Genomic DNA, 23634 nt, shown 5'->3' on the forward strand with positions numbered 1-23634 from the left:
TTGTATTTTCCTTAGATCAGATACAGTGTGTTCCAGTTAGGTTAGGGAAACTGTGTGATAATCCACGTTTATGGTTACATCTGAAACAAAAATATGATATGCTCTGTGTATAACCAATCGATCGTTTTGCGCGAATACTAGGTGATTTTCGTAGCGAAGCTAGGGGAGAATGAAAGAAGATGGCGACAAGGTCGACGGAAGGCATCACGCGTTCCCGGTTTTTATTCTTGATTATTTTGGTTGTGGTATTTTGAAGGTGTAACCATTTTATTCTCTCTTATAATAACTATTAATCATTGAATTTCTTGTCACAATATGATATTATATTATTCATAATCATAATATGATATTATATTATTCAACCTGTCTCCGTGGAGTAGCTAATACAGTTCGATCGTTCGCTGTATCTGTTGCCTACTCGTCTAGTGCGGATTGCAGTTCTGAGCATCTTAGCAATGCGAGATATTTAGGGGCCCTCTCATTAACATTTCCTCTATTTAAAATATGTTCTGCTTGAACGATAATCGATTCTCACATGAGTACTTGCTATTGGCATTCTCACATGTACTGTTCGTGTTAAATTAATTTATGTTAACTGAAGGCTGGAGTAGAGCCACAACATTTACATGTTTCCTATGTACATGCCATTTATTATTTTACGAGTTGTATTATCTCAATTGATTGTATAGGTATTTGGTGTGTGTTTTTGTACTGAATTGATTTAATCATGTTTTTCACTGAATTTATTATGTTTTGTGTATTTTGTTTTTATGAACTTGTTTAATTGATTTGATTATCTGATTTTTATCATACAATTTGAGATATTTTATTATTGTGTATTTTCTCTTGCATTTTATTGCTGTAGGTGTGTATTTGTGTGGCCTATGCCGGGGTTTTTGTCCCGTAGAAGGTTTCCCTGGCATGGTCTTGTTGTGTGAGTAATATATTTATTTGTTTTTGTCATATCCTACGCACAAAAGTTCGGTCTTTTATTTAATTCCCTTCTCGATTATGTCTCACGTCCCAACACGTACAAGAAGCGATTACACAACGTAGGAGTCCATTCGAGCCGACTGCCATCCAAATTCATAAGTGCCGCGAAACGTCCATCGTGTCGACTTGAAAGGTAGGTGGTTCTGCTCGTAGTTTTTTCCGAGAGTTGCCAACGGTAAGTATAGGGTAAGGTAAGTCAACGTTTTACAGTGTCGGCTTGATAGACCCCTAGGAACATTACAACAGCAATATATTTTTCCGTGAAGGATCCGCGAGGCTTTTGAAATTAGCGTTCATTGTACTACTCCAATCCCTTTCTATCATCAGGCAAGCGCAATAACGTACGTTGAACGCTAACTTCAAATATAAATATAAAAGGCCTCATGGATCATTCGTGAAAAAATGCATTAATTCTGTTTCCTTATGGTGCGTTCTCCCTGGGACACACGGTATATTGCATAAATATAGTGCACAGCCTAATGAATGTTCATGTCGGATGTACTCGTGCTTGGTGTTAACGTCGAGTGTTCGTTCTTAGTGCTCGTGCTTGGTCTTCATGTTGAGTGCTCGTACATGGTGTTCATGTCGGATACTCGTGCTTGGTGTTTATTACGAGTTAAGCAATATACAGGAGCAGATTTAAGTAAAAAGGGAAACTTCTTCGGGTAGTGGGCGTGAATATTGCGAAGCGTGAGCGAACATTTTCGTTTCAGTGCATTATTGGATGATTTTAATCGCGCTTAAATAAACTGTTACTACGAAAGGGTTGGGGTCCAAGGTGCAAAATATTTCGGTTGCGCTAAACTGGTAAAAATCTTAAAGACAAATAAGTAAGGTAATTGTGGACATTTTCATACTGCGGCATATCGGTAATCATTCCAGTAAATACCCCAAATTGGGACTAATAAATTCTGAGAAACCTGAAGCACGGTTATTGGGCATTCAAATTCGTCAATGCACTTTCGAGATTCGCTTGGCGTTCCACCATTCAATTTTCTAAATTGTTGCTACCATTCCAAATTCCAAAAGTAAAAAATAGCAGCTGCCAATGGGAGAAAATTTCTAGTTTGTATTGGCATATAGACAGGAGTCGATTTTTTTGGTGTTTTTGTATAAGAAATTTGCAAGCTCCATGGTATTTGTTCTTTAATTTCTAAAAATTGTTACAGTAAAATTTTTACCAGTGCCCTAGAGAAGAAAATTTATTTTCCACTAGACGGGTTTTTAACACCTACTAATGTATCTAAGCCGTTATAAACAACGCAAAGATTTGAAGTGCACTAGGAAAAGAGTGCAAAATAAAACACCGTCATTGCGTAATAGAACAATTTGTATAGTGGGAGAATCTTTAAATTTTGGATCGGTGACTTTAGTGGTCTCTGGTGGTCAATAATCTAAAATAAACGATTGTGAAGATGTTAATGCGCATGATTTGTAGCATTAATTGATAGATAATAAAGTAAATAAGGCAGATGAACAAGATGTGAATTATTTTGAGTGAAATAAAACGTTGTTGAGGAAAACAACATGAGAGGTTCCACCCTGTATATACAACTTACGACGATGCACACATTTTTGAGAGTTGGCAACCAAACAATTTTTAGGAGGGTAAAGCGATATGCGCCATCTGAAGAGCACGAACGTGGGTTACGTTTGCCATCTTGTCATGATCTTGTCTTGAATGGCGGACGTGAACGCGTCGCTCCATAAATGTTTGTTGTTATTTTGTGCTTTTTTAATGCAGGTAGTAATTTTTGCATTCCTTTATATCGTATTTGTGTTTTGTATGCCGCATTTTATATTTTGTGTGTGTTTGAATCTTAGTTTTTGAAATTTACTTGGTTTAACCGCAATGCAGAGACACATGTGTGATACCGTTATGCTATTGTTTGTAATTGTTTACGTTTTTGGTGTAATGCTTGCTTAATTTATGTTTTTTGATGTTGATTACTTGGTCTTGTCCTTGAAGTAACATTCATATAAGTTTTGATCATTTTATTTTAATATGTGGAAATTATCGATTCGTTTGATGTATATACTGGCTTGTTGTTTGTAACGAACAATTTTCTCCGTGAATGAAGCAGTCACGGGGGTGGTAAAAACTGTAACCCTTTGAAGTATGGCACCTAATTCCGTGATTGTCTTCTACATTCAACTGTAGGCTCGAAACCAGGGGCGGGCTACCTATCTTACAGGAGCGGGATTAGGCTAATCAAAGCTGCTCTTCAGTTTAGAATCTATGTGCGATAAATGAGTGGCCATTCAATAATTTCCACATATCTTGTTTTTAGTTAAATTTGCCTACAAGGCCATGTAATTTTCCATCTTGCTTTTAACAAAAGGACTTTATTGCACCAAAGATGAGTCACATCCTGTTTATTTCATCCTTAGAATCTTGGTACCTGCTTATCTGACCCATAATTCCCAAAACTTGTTTTTAACCTATATGTTACCTCTTCAAGTTTACCTGCTACTTTTTGTGATATTATAATTTCATGTTACGCATTCACATCATTACAAACAATTAGTTTTACTACACAGTTTAATATTAATTTGACGGCTGGTTTTTTTTATTGGTAAGTCCTTTTTTCCCAGCCTATTTCTATTTTTATTCGGTGAACTACCATTTTCAAAGTTTATTTTTGCAATGTAATTTATTTCGACTTAAATTTCCGAGCTTTTACAATCTTAATAATTGCGATCATTATTAAACAAACTTGTCACAATTTCAGTGTTTTATTTTTCGTTCCTTCCCTTTAAGCGGGATCTTGTTTAGTTTTGGAGGGATTAGTCATTCGAGTGGCCATTTTTAAACGTTGCCGGGTTGACTTTATTTCCGTGTTCTTGTAGTGTGAAGTTAGCGTAGAACCAGGGTGTTAAGTACACTACAAACATGAAAAATGTAATGATATTGGTGCGCAAATTCAGAGTGTGTGGAAATTAATTAAATTGTAGCTCATATCTCACCTAGACTCAAAAGTGGAAGTTTTGCTAGCAAGGTCCCACCCTTGAGAGTGATGACTGGTCCCTCGTTCGGAAAATGCCAGCGTAAAGGTAAGGCTTTGGATAAAGTACAGTGCGATGCCGTAACAGTTAGGTACATGGGTTCGATATCTACAACATAAACAAATGTGCAAATATGGTGACAGGACCTCGTAACTGAAGCATTTACTACAAAAACACAACAAAAATGTGAAGGCTACTACCCTGCACAGAACAACACAAAACGGCGATAACTTTAATCTTCTCCTGGAGAACCGCCCGGTTGCCAGATTTCAAAAATGTTATATATGACAAATCAATCGATTATGCACCAGTGTAGCAGTTTTGCCAATAGAAAACCAAAATACCTTTTCTTGTTTATTTAAAGTGGAAGTTCAACTAAAAAGTGAAACTAATAATTATTCACCTTTTATTTAAAAAACTTGTTCTTAAAGTAAGTCCTTCGCGTCGTTATCTGCTTATTTCTTACAGCTCAAGACAATTTGTAGGTACGTAATGTCCACCCATGGTGGTCCATCTCTTGTTAAAGTTGAACCGAACGAAGAGGAAGACATTAACATCTCTTTTGAGAGCAATGTTTTCGTACCCAATGAAATTCCGTCAGCAATAAAGGAGGAGAAGAAGGAAATTACGTTTGCCGAAAAATATTCTCGGCAGGAACCTCAATCTTCAACCTTGAAGGCTTTTAAAGCATCAATCAAAGGTTTTAAAGACGTTAAATGTGAATATTGTGATTACGCAACACATTCTAAGGAGCTTCTAAGACGACATCTCCCAAAGCACAAAGTTATTAAAGATTTTAATTGTGCCCATTGTTATTATGCAACACATTCTAAGGAGCTTTTAAAAGATCACCTTCTAACCCATAAAACTGCTAAAGAATTTAAATGTGTCAATTGTGATTACGCGACACATAATAAGAAACTGTTAACGCAACACTTTAAACGTCACGTTTTAACGCTTAAAGCAAGTTTTAAATGTGACCATTGTAATTACGTGACACTAAAGAAGTCCCATTTAAAAGAGCACCTTTTAATACACAAAATTGACAAACTGTTTAAATGTACCAGTTGTGATTATTCGTCGCATACTAAACGAAATTTAAGAAGGCATTTTGTGAAACACACAGACACCAAGAATTTTAAATGTGTCCGTTGTGATTACGTAACACATAATGAAATATATTTGAAACGACACTCAAAGAGACACCTTTTACCACGTAAAGTTGACATTTTTAATTGCGACTATTGTCATTATGCCACGCAAAATAAATACCATTTCCAAAGTCACATGCTAATACATACAACTGTCATTAGAGATTTTTACTGTGCCAGTTGTAACTTTGTAACGCACAGTAAAGAAGGTGTAAAAAGACATATCTTAACACATAATGGTGCGATTGGTTTTAAATGTAACATGTGTGATTATAAAACGTATAGTAAACGGCTTTATAGAGTACATCTCTTAACACATCAAACTGGTAAAGAATTTAAATGCGGCAACTGTGATTTTAAAACGCTTACTAAGGAACTTTTAACGCGACACTTAAAACACACAGTTACCATACCAAGTTTTAAATGTGTCTATTGCAATTATGAAACACAAAATAAATACCATTTCCAAGGGCACCTTTTAATACATACAACCGTCGTTACAGATTTTAAATGTGCCAATTGTGATTTTGTAACCCACTCTAAAGATGGTATAAAAAGACATCTTTTAACTCATAAGGTTTCTAAAGATTTAAAATGTGCCTATTGCAAATACGCGACAAACTTTAAAAGCAGCTTAAAACGACATCTCTTGTCACGGAAACATCTGCAAGGCTTTAAATGTAATGTGTGATTAGATTGTGGAAGTACAGCATACGAAATTGGTAAGCTGCAGCAAATTTTAAATGTATCTACTGTAATTTTAATGTAACATGTGATTGTGAAACAAATAATAAATTTTACAAAACTTTACAAAGTAGGTACCTACATCTTGGTTTCGTAGTAAACAATGGAAGAAGTATCTTTTTTACCCGTGTAGGGGTGGGAAAGAATAACTTTAACAGAGTGTAGTGCATGTCGGACAAGGCGACTAAACAACAGCAAGTCACCCGCAACCCTAGCGCTGATGATTGGTGAGAGAATTTGTTTTTGAATGGCTCTGAGTCTAAGTGCGTTTGAAAACGGCGTGATTGAATTGGATGGGTGTAAATCTAAAAAAATAGCGGGAAGTTGATTGTTCTGAGATCACCGACAGATCGTCCATACGTTACATTTGCTTATTCCTGACCCCCCCCCCCCGTCCACTGATCGCGAAATTCGCGTTGAGCCGTAAGCGAAGTTAAGTCAACACCCTGTAAATGACCGTGGGGCGGTTTTATTTGTGAAGAGAATTCGCTCTTAAAATTATTTCATATATTGGTGTGACACCCTAATAATCGAGAATGTGTTTTGCTTTAGGAGAAATCTTGTGTTAATACGCTAACGAAATTAAATTCACCATATGAAGATTTTAAATTCAAGCGGGACCCGGCTAGTAGAGGTTAACTGCACTATGCACGCTTAATAAGTATTTTTTTTATATCTAGACTCTGATATCTAGATACAGATAAAAATGGAGAAAACCCAGGAATTGAGTATAAAGGAATTTACATCCAACAGCTTAACAATATTGTGAGAGTCAATGGAAACGGAAACGAAGGTAGGCAGGTATTTTAATTCGATAATTGTATTAATTTTTTACAAATGACAAACAATATAATATACAAAACAACAAAAGCCGCCTAGATACAATGAAAAATGTGGCTAGTTACAAATATTTATTTTGATATACCTAATTATTTTATTGATCGACCCTGGTAGATAGTGTTAGAAATTCTACTCTGTATATACAACTTACGATGAAGCATACAGTTGTGAGAGCTGGCAACCGCGCGACTTTTAAAAGAAGGGGAAATCTGTCTGTGCAGTCTCGAGAGTACGAAGGTTTTTTTTCGATACAGCTGTCAGTTTGAATTCTCGCCGAGAGAGGGCAGCCTTAACGAAAATAAAACGGTTTACATAAATGAGCTCATGTATTTGTTTCAGCCGTTTTCAGACTTTTGGGAATAACGGAAGTTTGTTGTTTTTTTACGTTGTTTTAACATTTATTATTTAAATTTTTTATAATTATCAATCACACTCGGCACATTTAATTTCATTTATGTTTTAAAAGATGTCGTTTGAAGTTGCATTTTATATTTGTCCCATAATCACACGTAGTACATTTAAAATCCTTGGAAACTTTATGTTTCAAAAGATGTTGTTTGAAATTGCGTTTATCATTTGTACCATAATTACAAGTAGCACATTTAAAATCCTTGGAAACAGTATGTACTAAAAGATGTTGTTTGAACTTGTGTTTATGATTTGTCCCATAATGACAAGTAGCACATTTAAAAAAATTAGAAATGTTATGTTTTAAGAAGTGCTTTCTAAGGGCGGATTTATGATTTGTTTCGTAATCACAATCAGCACATTTAAAATCCTTAGAAACTTTATGCATTAAAAGATGTCCTTTGAAGTTTTGTTTACTATTTGTCCCATAATCACAAGAACCACATTTAAAATCTTTGGAAACTTTATGTTTTAAAAGATGTCGTTTCAAGTAGTGTTTATTATTTGTCTCATACTCACAAGTAGCACATTTCAAATCATTAGACACTTTATGTTTTAACAAGTGCTTTTTAAGAGCGGATTTATAATTTGTCTCATAATCACAATCGGCACATTTAAAGTCCTTAGAGACTGTATGTATTAAAAGATGTGCTCTGAAGTGGTATTTATTATTTGTCCCATAATTACAGAAACCACATTTAAAATCTTTAGAAACCTTGTGTTTTAAAAGATGTCGTTTGAAGTGGTGTTTATTATTTGTCCCATAATTACAAGAACCACATTTAAATTCTTTAGAAACCTTATGTTTTAAGAGATGTTGTTTGAAGTTGCGTTTAATATTTGTCTCATAATCACAATGAGCACATTTAAAATCCTTAGAAACTGTATGTATTAATAGATGTTGTTTGAAGTTGCATTTAACATTTGTCTTATAACCACAATCACCACATTTAAAATCAGTAGAAACTTTATGTTTTAAAAGGTGTTTTTTAAGAGCAGATCTATAATGTGTTTTATAATCACAATCTGGACATTTAAAATCCTTACTAACTTTATGTATTAAAAGATGTCCTTTGAAGTGGTGTTTATTATTTGTCCCATAATCACAAGTAGCACATTTAAAATCTTTAGAAACTTTATGTTTTAACAGATGTAGCTTGAAGTGGTGTTTATTATTTGTCCCATAATTACAAGTGGCGCATTCAAAATCCTTGGACACTTTATGTTTCAAAAGATGTCGTTTGAAGCAGCCTTTAATATTTGTCCCATAATCACAAGTTGCACATTTAAAGTCTTTAGAAACCTTATGTTGTAAAAGGTGTCGTGTGAAATTGCGTTTAACATTTGTTCCATAATCACAATCACCACATTTAAAATCTTTATGTGTTAAAAGATGTTGTTTGAAAATGACTGTATGATTTGTCCCATAATCACAATCGGTACATTTAAAATCTTTAGTTAAAAGGTGTTGCTGTTCTTCATTACAAAGAGATGTAGACCACGATGTAGTGATGGCACTTTCGTCCTTTATTTTTACCAAAACTTCGTTGCTTACTGAAATGTGTCCCTGAAGGAAGGAATGGATTTCATCTTCTTGTTCTGGTTCGACCTTAACGAGTAGTGTGTCGTTATCTCCATCCATACCTAACAACGATCATGTCGAAAATACACGTGTTAAACATCTGTTTTGGTTTATCTAGTTTGGTATTAAACAATACAAAGCAAAATCCCAAGACAATTAGTCATTACCAACATAATTTGTTGAATGTTGAATTTGTTATCTAACCTCTAACAAACACTCACTACTTTATTAAAACAAAACTTGAAAAAACATTACATACTTTACGGAACGGTATCAGACGCCATCTTATTTGATACTTCATAACATTTACGAAACAGTGCTGTCACTTTTACATAAAATTATACAAAGCGTTGTTGCCAACAAACATCTCTTACAAATTAATGAATAAGAAATTACACCCTTATATATATGATTACACCCCGCAGCAGTTATTCTTTATTAACAATGACGTTGCTATCTTATCTTGACCTTAGAGAAGGAAAGAGTGAAGAGTTATAATAATTATCGTAAAGTAAAGCAAACATTTGATTGTTATTTCACCGAAAACTAACCTATAATTTATACCTGTGAAACGATATACTTTCGCTATCGCTAGATGACGACAAAAAATTCTCTCAACGCAAGAAACAAATTCAAATTGTCGCACGTTTGTATTGAAAATTTGTTAACTAGCAGCTCCACGAGCTCTCGGACCTCGTGCGTCGAAATTTGCACTGAGTGCGTAATTGTTGCATCATATTTGCCAATGGAACACAGAAAATTGTCCTAAAATTACCAATAGAACGTAAAAATTGCACTCGTGCAGCACGAGTTTTGCCAATCGAAAACTCTATATGAATACAACTCAAAATACAATAAAGCCCACCACCAACAAGCTTTAACAAACAACAAGTGATGATGTGACGCCAAGCACCCAAAATCCCCCGGAAGCTACCAAAAAAATATCGACAGGTGGTGATGGCGGTGGCTCATCTCCCCAGAATCTCCAACTACTTGACCGGTTGCATATATAATATATAGACATCTCAATAAGAATTTTTTTTATATCTAGACTCTGATATCTATAATAAAAGATGTTGTTTGAAGTTGTGTTTATGATTTGTCCATATATATAAGAGAATATATATGGATTTGTCCCATAATGACAAGCAGCACAATTAAAAAAATTAGAAATGTTATATTTTAAGAAGTGTTTTTTAAGGGTGGATTTATGATTTGTTTCATAATCACAATCAGGACATTTAAAATCCTTAGAAACTTTATGTATTAAAAGATATCCTTTGAAGTTGTGTTTACTATTTGTCCCATAATCACAAAATTCACATTTAAAATCTTTGGAAACTTTATGTTTTAAAAGATGTCGTTTCAAGTAGTGTTTATTATTTGTCTCATACTCACAAGTAGCACATTTCAAATCATTAGACACATTATGTTTTAACAAGTGCTTTTTAAGAGCGGATTTATCATTTGTCTCATAATCACAATTGGCACATTTAAAGTCCTTAGAGACTGTATGTATTAAAAGATGTGCCCTGAAATGATATTTATTATTTGTCCCATAATTACAAGAACCACATTTAAAATCCTTAGAAACCTTATGTTTTAAAAGATGTTGTTTGAAGTGGTGTTTATTATTTGTCCCATAATTACAAGAACCACATTTAAAATCTTTAGAAACCTTATGTTTTAAAAGATGTCGTTTGAAGCAGCCTTTAACATTTGACACAAGTTGCACATTTAAAATCTTTAAAAACTTTATGCTGTAAAAGGTGTCGTGTGAGATTGCGTTTAACATTTGTCCCGTAATCACAATGGGTACACTTAAAATCTTTAGTCACGATTTTACCCGGAGTTAAAAGGTGTTGCTGTTCTTCATTACAAAGAGATGTAGAACACGATGTAGTGATGGTAGTTTCGTCCTTTATTTTTACGAAAACTTCGTTGCTTACTGAAATGTGTCCCTGAAGGAAGGAATGGATTTCATCTTCTTGTTTTGGTTCGACCTTAACGAGTAGTGTGTCAGTATCTCCATCCATACCTAACAACAATCATGTCGTAAATACACGTGTTAAACATCTGTTTTGGTTTATCTAGTTTGTTTTAAACAATAGAAAGCAAGATCCCAAGACAACTAGTCATTACTAACATAATTTGTTGAATTATGAATAAGAATTACAACACGCACCAGTAATTATTTATTAACAATGACGTTGCTATCTTATCTTGACTATCTTTCCTTCTCTAAGGTTGCTATGTCGTTTTGGCTATACACCAACGAAAGTGAAGGAAAGTTCATAAGCCAACGAGTTATGTGATAGGCATAATGGATTACCAACTTGAGATGCCCCAACCTTAACAACGTCCTGTGAATATGATTGTCGATACGAAGCACCCTATACATCCATGTAGTTTACACAAGCTGCCAACCCGGCGGGACAAAAAGTGACACTTAAGGTCTTGTCATAATGGAGTGAAGTTGTCACTTTAGTCTTGGAAGTACGAAAAAATCACTTTACGAGATACATTTATCGCGGGAAATGTAAGCGAGAATATTCAAATAGGCAGCCATGTTAGTGTGGCATTCCCGCTACTACAGAATATGGTCCAATATCCCGGTGTGACTTGAAGTTGGCATTAGCTCGCCGAGATATTAGGAGGCTAAGATCATCACAAAGTGATCGTTACAAACGGGCTTTAGACTATGACAGAAAAAACCCTTTCCTTCTCTTAAGGGTATAGAAACAATGTATAAAAACCATGCTGTCACTTTTCTGTATTCCAAATACATGTTCTTTTATATACAGTGTGTCCCCGGATGGACTGAACAAGCGGGAACAAATTTTTAATTTTAACTTGAGATGTCTGCTTTCAAATTTCAAACAAGAAGTTCCGTTACCATACATTGAGACACCGTTTAAGCTACCGTTGCCAGATACCGAGCCACAATTCAATAGCGTTCCCATGAAAAAACAATAGGTTTATTATTCAACAATGTATTCAGTCTTCAATGTCAGCAATTATAACAATAGTAGTCTGTATAGGGAGGAAATGGTGGATAGATTTAGTTTTTGCCGAGTTAGCTTTTCGAGTTCCCACAGGTTCATTTTTTCTTTGAGTTCACTTTGCTTTGGGTAGTCAGTTAGTGTGGTGTTCATTGTAACAGAAAGCGTTGAGTGAAAAATAGTAAAGAGGCGCAACTGTATATAAAATTGCGATACGCTTAGACCTCTTTCTTTCTCTAAGGCGACACCTATATTTCTATCTCACTTGCCGTAATTTTCCGTGCTGCACTGACTACAAACAAGTTTACGGTTAGTGCTGCCATCATATTTTAATTTTGGACTTAATACGATTACGAAAGTATGACGTCATTCACGTCTTATCCCGACCCGACCCCAAACAGCTGATGAGAGTTTGTTTACCTTTTTGTAACATGGCGTTAATAAACTTGTCCGACCTTTTCGAGCATTTTCTGAAGAAATTACCGTGTTTGGTAGAAGCGAATATAGTTAGTGGAAATGTGCTTGGGATGGAATGTAATGAACATGAACAATAGAGAATGAAGCAAGTATGAAAAGAAATGCAAGTGTAGGTAAGGGAATAATGCTTTGCATAAGGTTTTATAAGTGCAAGTGTAACTCAACATTTTATTTTAGGTTAATTTAAACGAAGAAGAATTGTACCAAGCGGCATAAGTAACAGCATATCTGCGCTTTTTTGCTGTATGCAAATAACAAGGCAAATAACAATATCAGTAAAATCGAGAGAAAAACTGATACAGTATGCCAATGGAAAGAGTCAATCTCAATCTCATCTATTGAAACAACAGTTTCTGTGTTGGAATTGTTTCCGAAAGTACAATGTGGTGCCACGAATAGAGGATGAGGTTGAAAGCACTAAACAGGTAAGATTAATTTTGACACAGTTTTTAAATTCTATTTATATAAGCAATTAACTTATGTATGAAGCACAAGGCCCTATTCAGATAGGTGGTAGTGCAGGGCTGTTGCGGTGCGATGCCTTTGTATAAAAGTTTGGAATACGCATACTCATATGACCATTCTCAATGACGTGCAAAATGCAGACGACTTGCAGCCGCGTGCCGAAAATATGTAAACCTCAAATTTTCCGCACTACAGTTACCAAGCATCAATAGAAGCTGTTGTTCATACTTGTGTAGGCAGGCTAATTTTGCGGCGTTTGTGAATGCAAATGTCAACATAACAGCACCGATCTGCACCGCACAACAGGCAACGGCACCGCACTACCTGATATCTGAATGGGGCTTTAGACCCGACTGCTAATTGCAAATAAAATATGGTGAAGGACATGGCCTGGGTATGTGAGTTGCAGAGTCAAGGAGTCTGTTGGAGGTTGTCCGATGAGACACGATTTGAGACTGTCAACCTTTAAATTAACAAACGCCAATTAATATTAATCTAGAAATGCCAACAATACAAACTTATTCTTATTCCTGGATAGTAGAAAATGAGATAAGTAATGAAGAGTATTTAAAGCTTCCCCTACTACTTGGTTGCTATTATAGAAGCTGCTCCTGTGGTTGTGTTACTTACAAAATGAAATACTAAGTGTTTAGTATCACTGGTTTTTAGTGCACTTTCACTTTCAAAAAATAAAAAGTGCACTTTTGCGCTCCTTATGTCTGTCTGTCTGAGTCACAAAGGCTCCAAAACTACACCAATTACAAACTTGGTATTGGAAATTATTATGTTTGTATTCTCGTTAAGGCATGAAATGTCCATAAGGGCTATTAAAATTAAAAGAACATATTTGGAAGTGCACTCTTCGCCTTTTACTCACAAGCTGGTTAACGAATCTTGATATAATATGAGTTAAATTGTCAGGATCAATTTTCACAAAAGTATACGTCCAAATCTCTCATACTTACTTCATACGGCAGAGACCATTTGAAAGAATAGATCTTTTCGCCAAATTTGCACACAAATTGAAACATTTAAAACTGAAAGGTTATTTTCTTTGTGATCACAGGAAATTATTAATTTATTATTATAAATGTATTTGAAAATTACAGCAGTTTTTTTTTAATAAACCAATTGTAAAATTGTTTTTAGGTGTCCTGCTTCTTTCTATTCCTCTTCGCCAAAGAAAATGGAATAAAGTGGATTCTGGCTTGGATTTCTCTCTCTGCAGCAAAGGAAAGGAATTTAGATGGAATAAAGTGGATACCGTGGGAGTTAAACTCGCGAGTTAAATCATGAAGCAACTGTCATTCGAGAGTGCAAAAATATAGAGAACGTAAAACTAATTCTAACCAGAATATGACTTTGTGGGAATGATTTTTAGGTGGTTCACCCTATGGCTTCGTGGGAGCAGATACTAGTTATTAATGATACAAGTTCGATATGATCATCATAATGAAACGCGTGTAACGTTAAAATCATGAGGTGTAACCACATAGTTTTAGTTCCACAGGTTTCATTAATAATAATTTTCATGTATCATTCAAAATTTAATCTACGACGGTCCAAACAGATTTTATATGCATTTTGAGTTATCTAAACGTTTTCATAAAACAAAATTCAAAATTATCAAGTGCCCATACTAGTGGATGTCATGGTAATCACGTTTGTCAATTTTGGCGTTCGCGATGGAAAATAGCAGTAATTATTATTTGCGTGCTCGTTCCGACACGGCGGTAATCGCGCGATTCTCAAGAGGACCTTATTTACATGAAAACGTTTCAAATCGTTCAGACAGAACCATGCAGGATTAAAGCTGTGTCTGAAGAAAGCCTAATGAATTCATAAGCATAAGAGCTTATGAAATCCAAAGTGGACATGCTAAATCTGTCATAATGACAACATCGTAGATTACATAAATAAAGTGTCCATTTCGTCATAGAACACTAGATGAATTAAGAATGGGCAAAAATTCATATTTGATGGTAGTTCAAATGTGAAAAGGTCACACCATGCTTTTCATTACAAGAACTTGTTCTTATGATGAAAACATCTTTGTCATGTGGACTCCTATAGATGTAAGAAAGGAGAACAATTCAAATTTAATATGTTTGTAACCTTTTAGGTAAATTATTAAAACAGTTGTATTGTTATCTATTAGTTTTCATAGTAAGTGATTTTAGTTTTTAATTAAATATGTATGGATATTTACACATATGGAAAATGAAATAAAACTATTTGTACATATTCCTTAATTTTAAATTATTTAATCAGTGGCCAATGGTAAACATTTTTCTAATTCTGTAAGTACAGCATACCTATTTAGTGGTGTAATAAGATTGAACAGTACAGTGGAATGCTCTCTCAAATGAGCCATAAAATCCAAATTTTTTACTCTTATCATCTCCACATGCTACTTTTCGCATAAACTGAGCTAAGAGGTTGCTTAAAAATGACTATATTCACAGAAACACCAATTTGACTACAAATTTTTATCATAAATCCTTTGACAGCAAGAATTAAATCTCCAGCTTCCATGTGACTTAGAACGCCACTTTGTCTAACCTTGATCCCGGAAATAAATCACTCATAAAAGTTGTTGCTGCGCTGCTTGTAATTGGAAGATAAAGCTTTTTTAAAGGAATGGGGGAATTGCACCATCAATTTCCCTGCAATCCAGCACAATTCTGCCATTTGGGAAGTCTTTGAAGCATGTAGGTATAAAAAGATAATTTTTCTCTCTACTAGTCATATTTGATATTACTTGTAAGGCCCAGACAACATTACAAGTAGCACATATAAATATGTGACGATAATGTTTTGCATTGTCATGTTACTCACTGTAAATCTAAAACACTTCAAATATTTTAAATTTAATCGAAACTTCATTAATGTACATAACAGATAATCGGGTGGTACGATTTCCACAGCCCAGCTACAATAAAAAGTAAGCGGCTGTTGGAAGCTCAATATATTGAAATACTAGTTTATCTTCCCACTAATATCTTGGAACAATAGTTTTTTTTCACACTGTTGTAGGGTTTCATTTAAATTTGTATTTTCTTCTTCTTTGGGAAAGTACAACTCGGTTTTTTCAAGTGTTCGAGAATTTAGCGGAAATGTTGAAGTGAAAGGACCTGCTTCCATGGCTCCGGGTTCTTCGCTACATTTCTTACTGGTCACTTTTTTGGTTTTTCTGAAAATACACTTTCAAATTTCAGAAAAATGTTTATTAATACACACCTTTTCCACGTTTCTGGACTCGTTTCTGGATAAAGAAATTTCCCTCTTTATTCCATGGGAATAATATGGTAGTGGTGACTCAACACTTTGATACCATCACTCTACTTCGGATCTCGACTGTCTCTTCTACAAATATTGTGCAAGGTGAGTAAAGATCGAGTAAGTATTTCGGAGCCCAAATAGGGCTTTGGGTTTCAAAGATCTTACCTGCACTTGTAAACTTGTATTTTCTGCTGGAAATCGGAACAACTGCACGTTTCCCGTCTTGAATCATGTGGACATCCACCACAGTTAACAAAAACTAAAAACGTAAATCGGCGACAAAAAGCGCACTAAAAATGAATTGTTTTATTTTCATCAGCTGTTTATTTGGCAGTCCTGTCGTGACGTCATTACAAACACTTTCGAATCAATCACGTCACTTAAACATCTCGGGGCCTCGGCACCGAATAAAAGTCAAGTACTCTGTGATCTCGGTGCCTTTTGACAACTGGCGCATCTATTTGTCGGTGCCCGCACAAGCCTCATATAAATTGATCAAGTTGCGTCTCTTATTACTTTTCACTCAACGCAGAAAGGTAATGTACTTAGTTGTAATTGATTTATATTGTAGATTATGTTGCCTTCAGCTAGTTGTAATGCAGGGTAAAGTGATTCTTGAATTTGGTGTAATTTGCTTTCATGTAAAAGTGGTTCTTGTTTGATTTGTTGAAGATTGGCCAGTTATCAATTTTCATGTGTTTGTTTTGAACCCATTTAGATTGATTAGCGACTTCAATTCTTTGTGTATGAATCAGCCTTTTTTGAGTGTAATTAACCGTTTCGCCCTTGCAGAGGTACATGCCGGAGTGATAAAAGATACTTAGCGGCATGTATTTCGAACGACAACTTTAGTCTAAGGTTACCGTATCCAGGATCTTAGATACCTGCTAGATTGGAGGAGGTCTGGCTAATTATTGATGTTTATTTTATGCACTTTATGTAAGAGACTTCGGAATGTATCTTTCACACATGAGAAAGGATTGAAGGTGCTTTTTAAATCTACTTGTGATGGCCATCCTTTAACTTATCAAGTTTGTATTGTACTAACGTCAGATTTCAATCTGTCCAATTCAAGAGTTACTTACTCGGATTATTATTCTTTGTATAACTATTGTAGCGGTGTTGTAAAATGTGTTTAGCGTTATCCAATGTTACCTCTCATTCTCCAGATTTTCCCTCTAGATTTCACCTCTGTGAACAGTGAGTCGGAATTTTCTTTAGCACGGTTCTTTTGTCCGACGAGTTCTAGGGGAACCTGGCACTTTTTGGCTTTAAATGTATTCTGTCTAAATTTGTAGGATGTCTTTCGGCCTTTTGATTCATTTTTACACTTTTGATCAGTTCTTTAATAAACTTTATTTGTGTTTCAATTTCAATTAAGCGTATTATTTGCGTTCCGCCTTTCCGATAATTAGCATGGGTACGAGTGAGTGCAACCTGGCCTTCCACAACGTAGGGGTTCCGGACATTGTCGAGTGTGAGGTTTGTGTTACTACGCAGGTGTTCCGAGTTCGTGTTTTTTCCGCTTTCGTTAGCGCGGGAGCTGTCGACTTGGGTACATCACAAACTTTACGCAAAAATGTCATTCTTTATAAAAATGTTTGCTTGCCTCAAAACCACCTATTCTGAAATAAGGCTGCGGTCTCATCTAATCGCGCGCAACCGTCCGCGAACGTGCACAATCGAGCATTTGCACGATGAATGCTTACTAGCGGTTCCATCGGATCAACCGACACCGATCGATTGTTGCACTAATCCTATTAAGGTATCTATTTCTTCTGGCGTCCAAGAACCATTGCCATTACCACTACACATTATATACACCAGCAGAATACTTTTATACAAATTTAGAATTTAATTTGAGATTGAAAATTGGATACAGGATACGTTTTGTTGTGAACAGCTGATTTAAAGATGGCGGTGAATACGTCACATGCGTTCACAGACTAAAATCATACATAAGACAAAAATCATACATTAAAATCAAACAAGTCGATGACAAATGATGCTGCTTGGTTTCTAACGAACGAAGCAGTAGGACCAACCCCGTTTGTACGCCTACGCTTGCTTTTTGGTTGATCGCCGTTGATCGCTGACGATTGATCAATGGGACTGCAGCCTAAAAATCTAGATATTCCTTTTAGCAGCTGAGAAAATTACAAAAAACGCAAAATCTACAGCGGAAATTTTTCTAAGTTGCATGTTTTTGATTAAATCAGACTATCATTGTATCTTCCATGGCAACCTGATAAGCAAATCAAGTTAGACACCTTAGAGCTTAAGAAAAAGAACGACATTTTTGAGTAGTTAAAATTAAAAATTTTTTCTCTCTTGTTCAGTCCGTCCGGGGACACACTGTATACAGGATAAATTCATACAAAAGCATTGTTTCCAACTTATATCTTCTATAAAAGTAACATTTCTTCACTCAATGAAGTAAACGCCAAGAATATCGCTATCACACCTTCAACGCACAGTATTGCTCTTGATAGTCCCTTCGTCTAAGGAGCGATCAAAAATGAGTTGCTGTCGAGTTACCTTTGGAAGTTCAAGTTACGTACAATTTCCCATGTAAACAAAACTCCAAAGGTGACTCGAAAGCAATTCATTTTTTATCGCATAGTAGGTGTTGAATTTGTTCCATTCGATGAGATAAGTTCAGGAGCACCTGTGATTTGAAGATAATGCCTAATGTATCCCAAAAAGTGTAGCACAAAGTCCAATCTGTTATTTATTTCATAATCATAATTAGAACATTAAAAATCCTTAGAAACTTTATATTTTAAAAGATGCCGTTTGAGTTTGTGATTTGTCCTTTGAATAAAGAAGATAGGATTTGTCCCATAATGACAAGTAGCACATTTAAAATCTTTTGAAACCCTATGTGTTAAAAAGATGCCGCTTCAGGTTTTGTTCATCACTTGTCCCATAATGACAAGTAGCACATTTAAACTCGTTACCACCTTTATGTTTTAAAAGATGTTGTTTGAAGAGGTCTTTATAACTTGTCCCATAATCACAAGTAGCACATTTAACACCGTTAGAAACTTCATGGTTTAAAAGATGTTGGTTTAAGTTTCTTTTAACATTTGTCTCATAATCACAATCAGCGCATGTAAAATACTTAGACATATTATGAGTTAAAAGATGTCCTTTTAAGTTGCGTTTATCATTTGTCCCATAAGTACAAGTAGCACATTGAAACACGTTAGAACCTGTATGTTTTAAAAGATGTTGTTTGAAGAGGTGTTTATAATTAGTCCCATAATCACAAGTGGCACATTTAAAATCCTTAGAAACTTTGTGTTAAAAGATGTTGTTTCAAGAGGCGTTTATTATTTGTCCCATAATCACAAGTAACACATTTAAAATCCTTGGAAGGTTTATGGTTTAAAATATGTTTGTTTAAGTTCCTTTTAACATTTGTCTCATAATGACAATCAGCACATTTAAAATCCTTAGAGACTTTATGTGTTAAAAGATGTTGTATGACGTTTTGTTTAAGATTTGTTCCATAATCACAATAAGCACATGTAAAATCCTTAGACACTTTATGTGTTAAAAGATATTGTTCGAAGTATACTTTTTAACATGTGTCTGATAATCACAATCAGCACATTTTAAAACGTTTGAAGGTTTATGTTTTAAAAGATGTTGGTTGAAGTGTTTTTCAACATTTGTCCCATAATCACAAGTAGGTAGCACATCTAAAATCCTTGGAAACTGTATGTATTAAATGTGCCGTTTGAAGCTGCTTTTATAATTCGTTTCAAAATCACAATCAGCACATTTAAAATCTTTAGACACTGCTTTACATTGAGTTAAAAGGTCAGGATATAAGTCAGAGTGTCGCTGTACTTCTTCATTATAAGGAAATTTAGAACACTGTGTACTAATTGTAATTTCGTCCTTTACTGTCACCAAAACTTCGTTAGGTACAGGTATGTGCTCCTGAAGAAAGAAGTGGATTTCTTCTTCTTGTTTTGGTTCGACTTTAATGAGTAGTGTGTCATTACCTTCAGCCATACCTAAAAATAATGTTAGAAATAAATGTGTTGAAAATCTGTTTTGGTTTATCAAAAATCTATTATGGAGCGAGATCCCAGGGCAACTAGACATTACTTACTTTCTGAGTAACATTTGTTGACGTCATCATTGTTTGTTTACTATGTCGCTTTGGTTATACGCATACTGAATTACTGAATTTAAAGCTAACTTCACATAGATGTGTGGCTTGGAAAGGGAATACAAGTTGGGTTGGGTCTTTGATAGTATTAGTATATAATCAAACAGTTGGGTAAATGGCTTATACATTTGGTAAATGATCAATAAGGTGGCGCTTAGAACATTTCAATATACGGTGCGTCCCAGCTAGAACGTACCATAGCGAAACGGCAAGGTATTTTTTCGCGAAGCATCCACGAGGCATTTGAAATTGGCGTTTAACGTACTACTCCAATCTCTTTCTAGCAATAACGTACGTTGAACGCTAACTTCAAATAGATATCAAAGGTATTTTAATTAACAGTGTTGTGACTTATCTAAATTTAAGATATCTGTAACTAAATACAATTCTCATTGTATCTGGAGCTTCTTACACTTTTTTTAGGGGAATTTTTTGTTAATTCCCCTTATGTGATGTCCGTCTTATATTCGTCTAACTTGAGAACGAGTTAAATTAATTACTTACATGAAAGCAAGAACGAAAAAACAACGACAAAAATTATCCTGCTGAGTCCGAGCTCTAGTGGCCCGATAGGGCAATTCCGCGTTGACTACTACTGTCAAACTGATCCTACGCGCACGCTTCAAAATCGAACAATAAATACCTACAAGCGTTGTTATGGTAACGTAAGTTAATATTTATACACAGAGTGGTGCCGAGCGCGACCCAGCATTGGGATCTTTTCTTTGTAACCGTGTGAAGTACACACCACAAAGATTTAAAAATATGCGTTTGAAATCAAATGTTAACACTCCGTTATAGAATATAGTTTTACTTATTCAATAATAAAACAAATAAGTAGTTAAGAAATTTAGTGTGGTAGTGCAGTAACAAAAATAATTAATAAGACGCTACATTCTTCATGTAGTTAAGTGATTTGACGATACAGGAAGTGTTGCTTGTGGAAAATCCCCTGGTCGTCCAACAGTTGCTAACGAGGAAGTTGTAGATGTGCGTGCTCGTCTTGAACAAAGCCCGCAAAAGCCACTGCGACAGCTATCCCAACTGGTCTGTTATACGGAACCTGTCGGCAAATAACGAGGAAGAAGTTTCATTTCTATCCGTACCAAGTAACCGTCCTACAAGAACTTCATCGCCTATTTATCCCAAAACGTGTCCCACAAAGTCTAATCTATTATTTAACTCATAATAATCATAATTAGCACATTAAAAATCCTTAAACTTTATGTTTTAAAATATGTTGTTTGAAGAGGTGTTTATAATTTGTTCCATACTTGCAAGTGGCACATTTAAAATCTTTAGAAACTTTATGTGTTAAAAGATGTTGTTTGAAGTGGTATTTATTATTAGTCCCATAATCACAAGTAGCACATTTAAAATCTTTTGAAACTTTATGTTTTAAAAGGTGTTTTTTTAAATCACATTTATAGTTTGTCTGATAATCACAATCAGCACATTTCAAATCTTTAGATAATTTATGTTTTAAAATATGTTGTTGGAAGCGTCCTTTAATATTTGTGCCATAATCACACGTAGCACATTTAAAATCCTTAAAAACTTTATGTTGTAAAATATGTTGTATCAAGTTGCCTTTATAATTTGTCTCATAATCACAATTAGCACATTTAAAATCTTTTGAAACTTTATGTATTTGATTTTGTTTTAAGTTGCGTTTATCATTTGTCCCATAATCACAATCGGAATTAAAATCCTTAGAAACTGTATGTTTTACAAAGTGTCTTTTAAGGTCGGATTTATAATTTGTCCCATATTCACAATCAGTACATTTAAAAGTCTTAAAAACATTATGTGTTAAAAGATGTTGTTTGAAGTACTTTCGAACATTTGTCTCATAATCACAATTAGCACATTTAAAATCCTTAGAAACTTTATGTATTTCATTTTGTTTTAAGTTGCGTTTATTATTTGTCCCATAAACATAATCGGAATTAAAATTCTTAAAAACTGTATGTTTTACAAAGTGTCTTTTAAGGTCGGATTTATAATTTGTCCCATAATCACAATCAGTACATTTAAAAGCCTTTGAAACTTTATGTTTTAAAAGATGTTGTTTGAAGTAGCTTTGAACATTTGTCTCATAATCACAATCAACACATTTAAACTCGCTTGAAGCTTTATGTTTTAAAAGATGTAGTTTGAAGTACTTTTTAACATTTGTCCCATAATCACAATCGGGACATTTAAAATCCTTACAAACTTTATGTTTTAAAAGATGTTGTTTGAAGTACCTTTGAACATTTGTCTCATAATCACAATCAACACATTTAAACTCGCTTGAAGCTTTATGTTTTAAAAGATGTAGTTTGAAGTACTTTTTAACATTTGTCCCATAATCACAATCGGGACATTTAAAATCCTTACAAATCTTTAAAATGTCTTTAAAAAGATGTCGTTTGAAGTTGCGTTTAACATTTGTCTCATAATCACATTCGACACATTTAAAATCCTTAGCAACATTATGTGTTAGAAGATGTGCTTTTAAGTGTTGTCTATTATTTGTACGATAATCACAAGTAGCACATTTAAAATCCTTAGAAACTTTATGCTTTAAAAAATGTGTTTTAAGAGCGGATTTATAATTTGTCTCATAATCACAGTCGGCACATTTAAAATCCTTAACAACTTTATGTATTAAAACATGTAGTTTGAAATTACGTTGAACATTTGTCCCATAATCACAATCACCACATTTAAAAAAGTTATGTGTTAAAAGATGTTGTTTGTAAACAATTTTATGATTTGTCATGTAATCACAATCAGTACACTTAAAATCTTTAGACTCTGTTTTAGATGGAGTTAAAAGGTCAGAGTGTTCCTGTTCTTCATTACAAAGAGATGTACAACACGATGTAGTAATGGTAATTTCGTCCTTTACCGTCACCAAAACTTCATTGCTTACTGAAATGTGATCTCGAAGACAGGAATCAATCTCTTCTTCTTGTTTTGATTCGACTTTAATGAGTGGTGTGTCATTATCTCCATCCATACCTAACAACAATATTATTACAAATAAATATGTTCAAAATCTGTTTTCTTTTATCTATTTGGGTATTAAACAATTCAGAGCGCGATGCCGATCTATTACCACAAAACACGTCGGACATTACTAACGAATCTGTTACTGCCAGAGGCGTAGGAACCAAATTTTCTTTGGGGGAGAAAATTCAGAGGCTCGAATCGGCCTTTCGGTGTCAAAATTAAACTAATTTGAAATAAACAATTCGAATGTGTATTTACTATGTTTAGTAAAAAATTAAACGAACTCCTTGGTATGGCTATAGCTTCGCATTGCGTATTATAGGTATATGGCTAAAGTTATGCTCATTTTGAATTTCGGTTCATAACTCGTGGAGATGTCAAAGGACCTTCTTAATTTTTTGGTCTACATTGCCAATTCATGATCTCCAATCTACAAATGTGATAAAAAATCCACCTGCAAAATTTCATGGTAATCGGTCCATTCGTTTTCGAGACTTC

General features: G+C 34.6%; 1 protein-coding gene and 4 long non-coding RNA genes across 5 annotated transcripts; 2 read left to right on the forward strand and 3 right to left on the reverse strand.

Moving 5' to 3' along the window:
* Nucleotides 1-4341: 4341 nt before the first annotated feature.
* Nucleotides 4342-6682, forward strand: LOC116162254 (zinc finger protein 64-like). Its single transcript, XM_031475828.1, has 2 exons — nt 4342-4429; nt 4485-6682. Exon 2 carries the CDS (start codon nt 4492-4494, stop codon nt 5839-5841), a length of 1350 nt encoding a protein of 449 aa, XP_031331688.1. The 5' UTR covers nt 4342-4429; nt 4485-4491; the 3' UTR covers nt 5842-6682.
* A 3702-nt stretch (nt 6683-10384) lies between these two features.
* LOC116162296 lies at nt 10385-11055 on the reverse strand. The gene is made up of 2 exons (XR_004143525.1): nt 10910-11055; nt 10385-10762 (listed from the first exon to the last, which is right to left on the reverse strand). It is a non-coding gene; the product is annotated as an uncharacterized LOC116162296 (long non-coding RNA).
* Nucleotides 11056-11602: 547 nt separating this feature from the next.
* Nucleotides 11603-13850, forward strand: LOC116162292. Its single transcript, XR_004143521.1, has 3 exons — nt 11603-12316; nt 12381-12628; nt 13818-13850. It is a non-coding gene; the product is annotated as an uncharacterized LOC116162292 (long non-coding RNA).
* Nucleotides 13851-14916: 1066 nt separating this feature from the next.
* LOC116162294 lies at nt 14917-16266 on the reverse strand. Its single transcript, XR_004143523.1, has 3 exons — nt 16116-16266; nt 15909-16034; nt 14917-15861 (listed from the first exon to the last, which is right to left on the reverse strand). It is a non-coding gene; the product is annotated as an uncharacterized LOC116162294 (long non-coding RNA).
* A 3671-nt stretch (nt 16267-19937) lies between these two features.
* LOC116162298 lies at nt 19938-20160 on the reverse strand. Its single transcript, XR_004143527.1, has 2 exons — nt 20077-20160; nt 19938-19978 (listed from the first exon to the last, which is right to left on the reverse strand). It is a non-coding gene; the product is annotated as an uncharacterized LOC116162298 (long non-coding RNA).
* Nucleotides 20161-23634: the final 3474 nt, after the last annotated feature.

This window comes from Photinus pyralis, unplaced genomic scaffold, assembly GCF_008802855.1.
Source record: "Photinus pyralis isolate 1611_PpyrPB1 unplaced genomic scaffold, Ppyr1.3 Ppyr1.4_LG10, whole genome shotgun sequence".
Taxonomy (NCBI): Eukaryota; Metazoa; Arthropoda; class Insecta; order Coleoptera; family Lampyridae; genus Photinus; species Photinus pyralis.

Excerpts from the sequence above, each read along its gene's own strand:
- LOC116162254 (XM_031475828.1), top strand. The coding sequence starts at position 4,492 with ATGTCCACCCATGGTGGTCCATCTCTTGTTAAAGTTGAACCGAACGAA.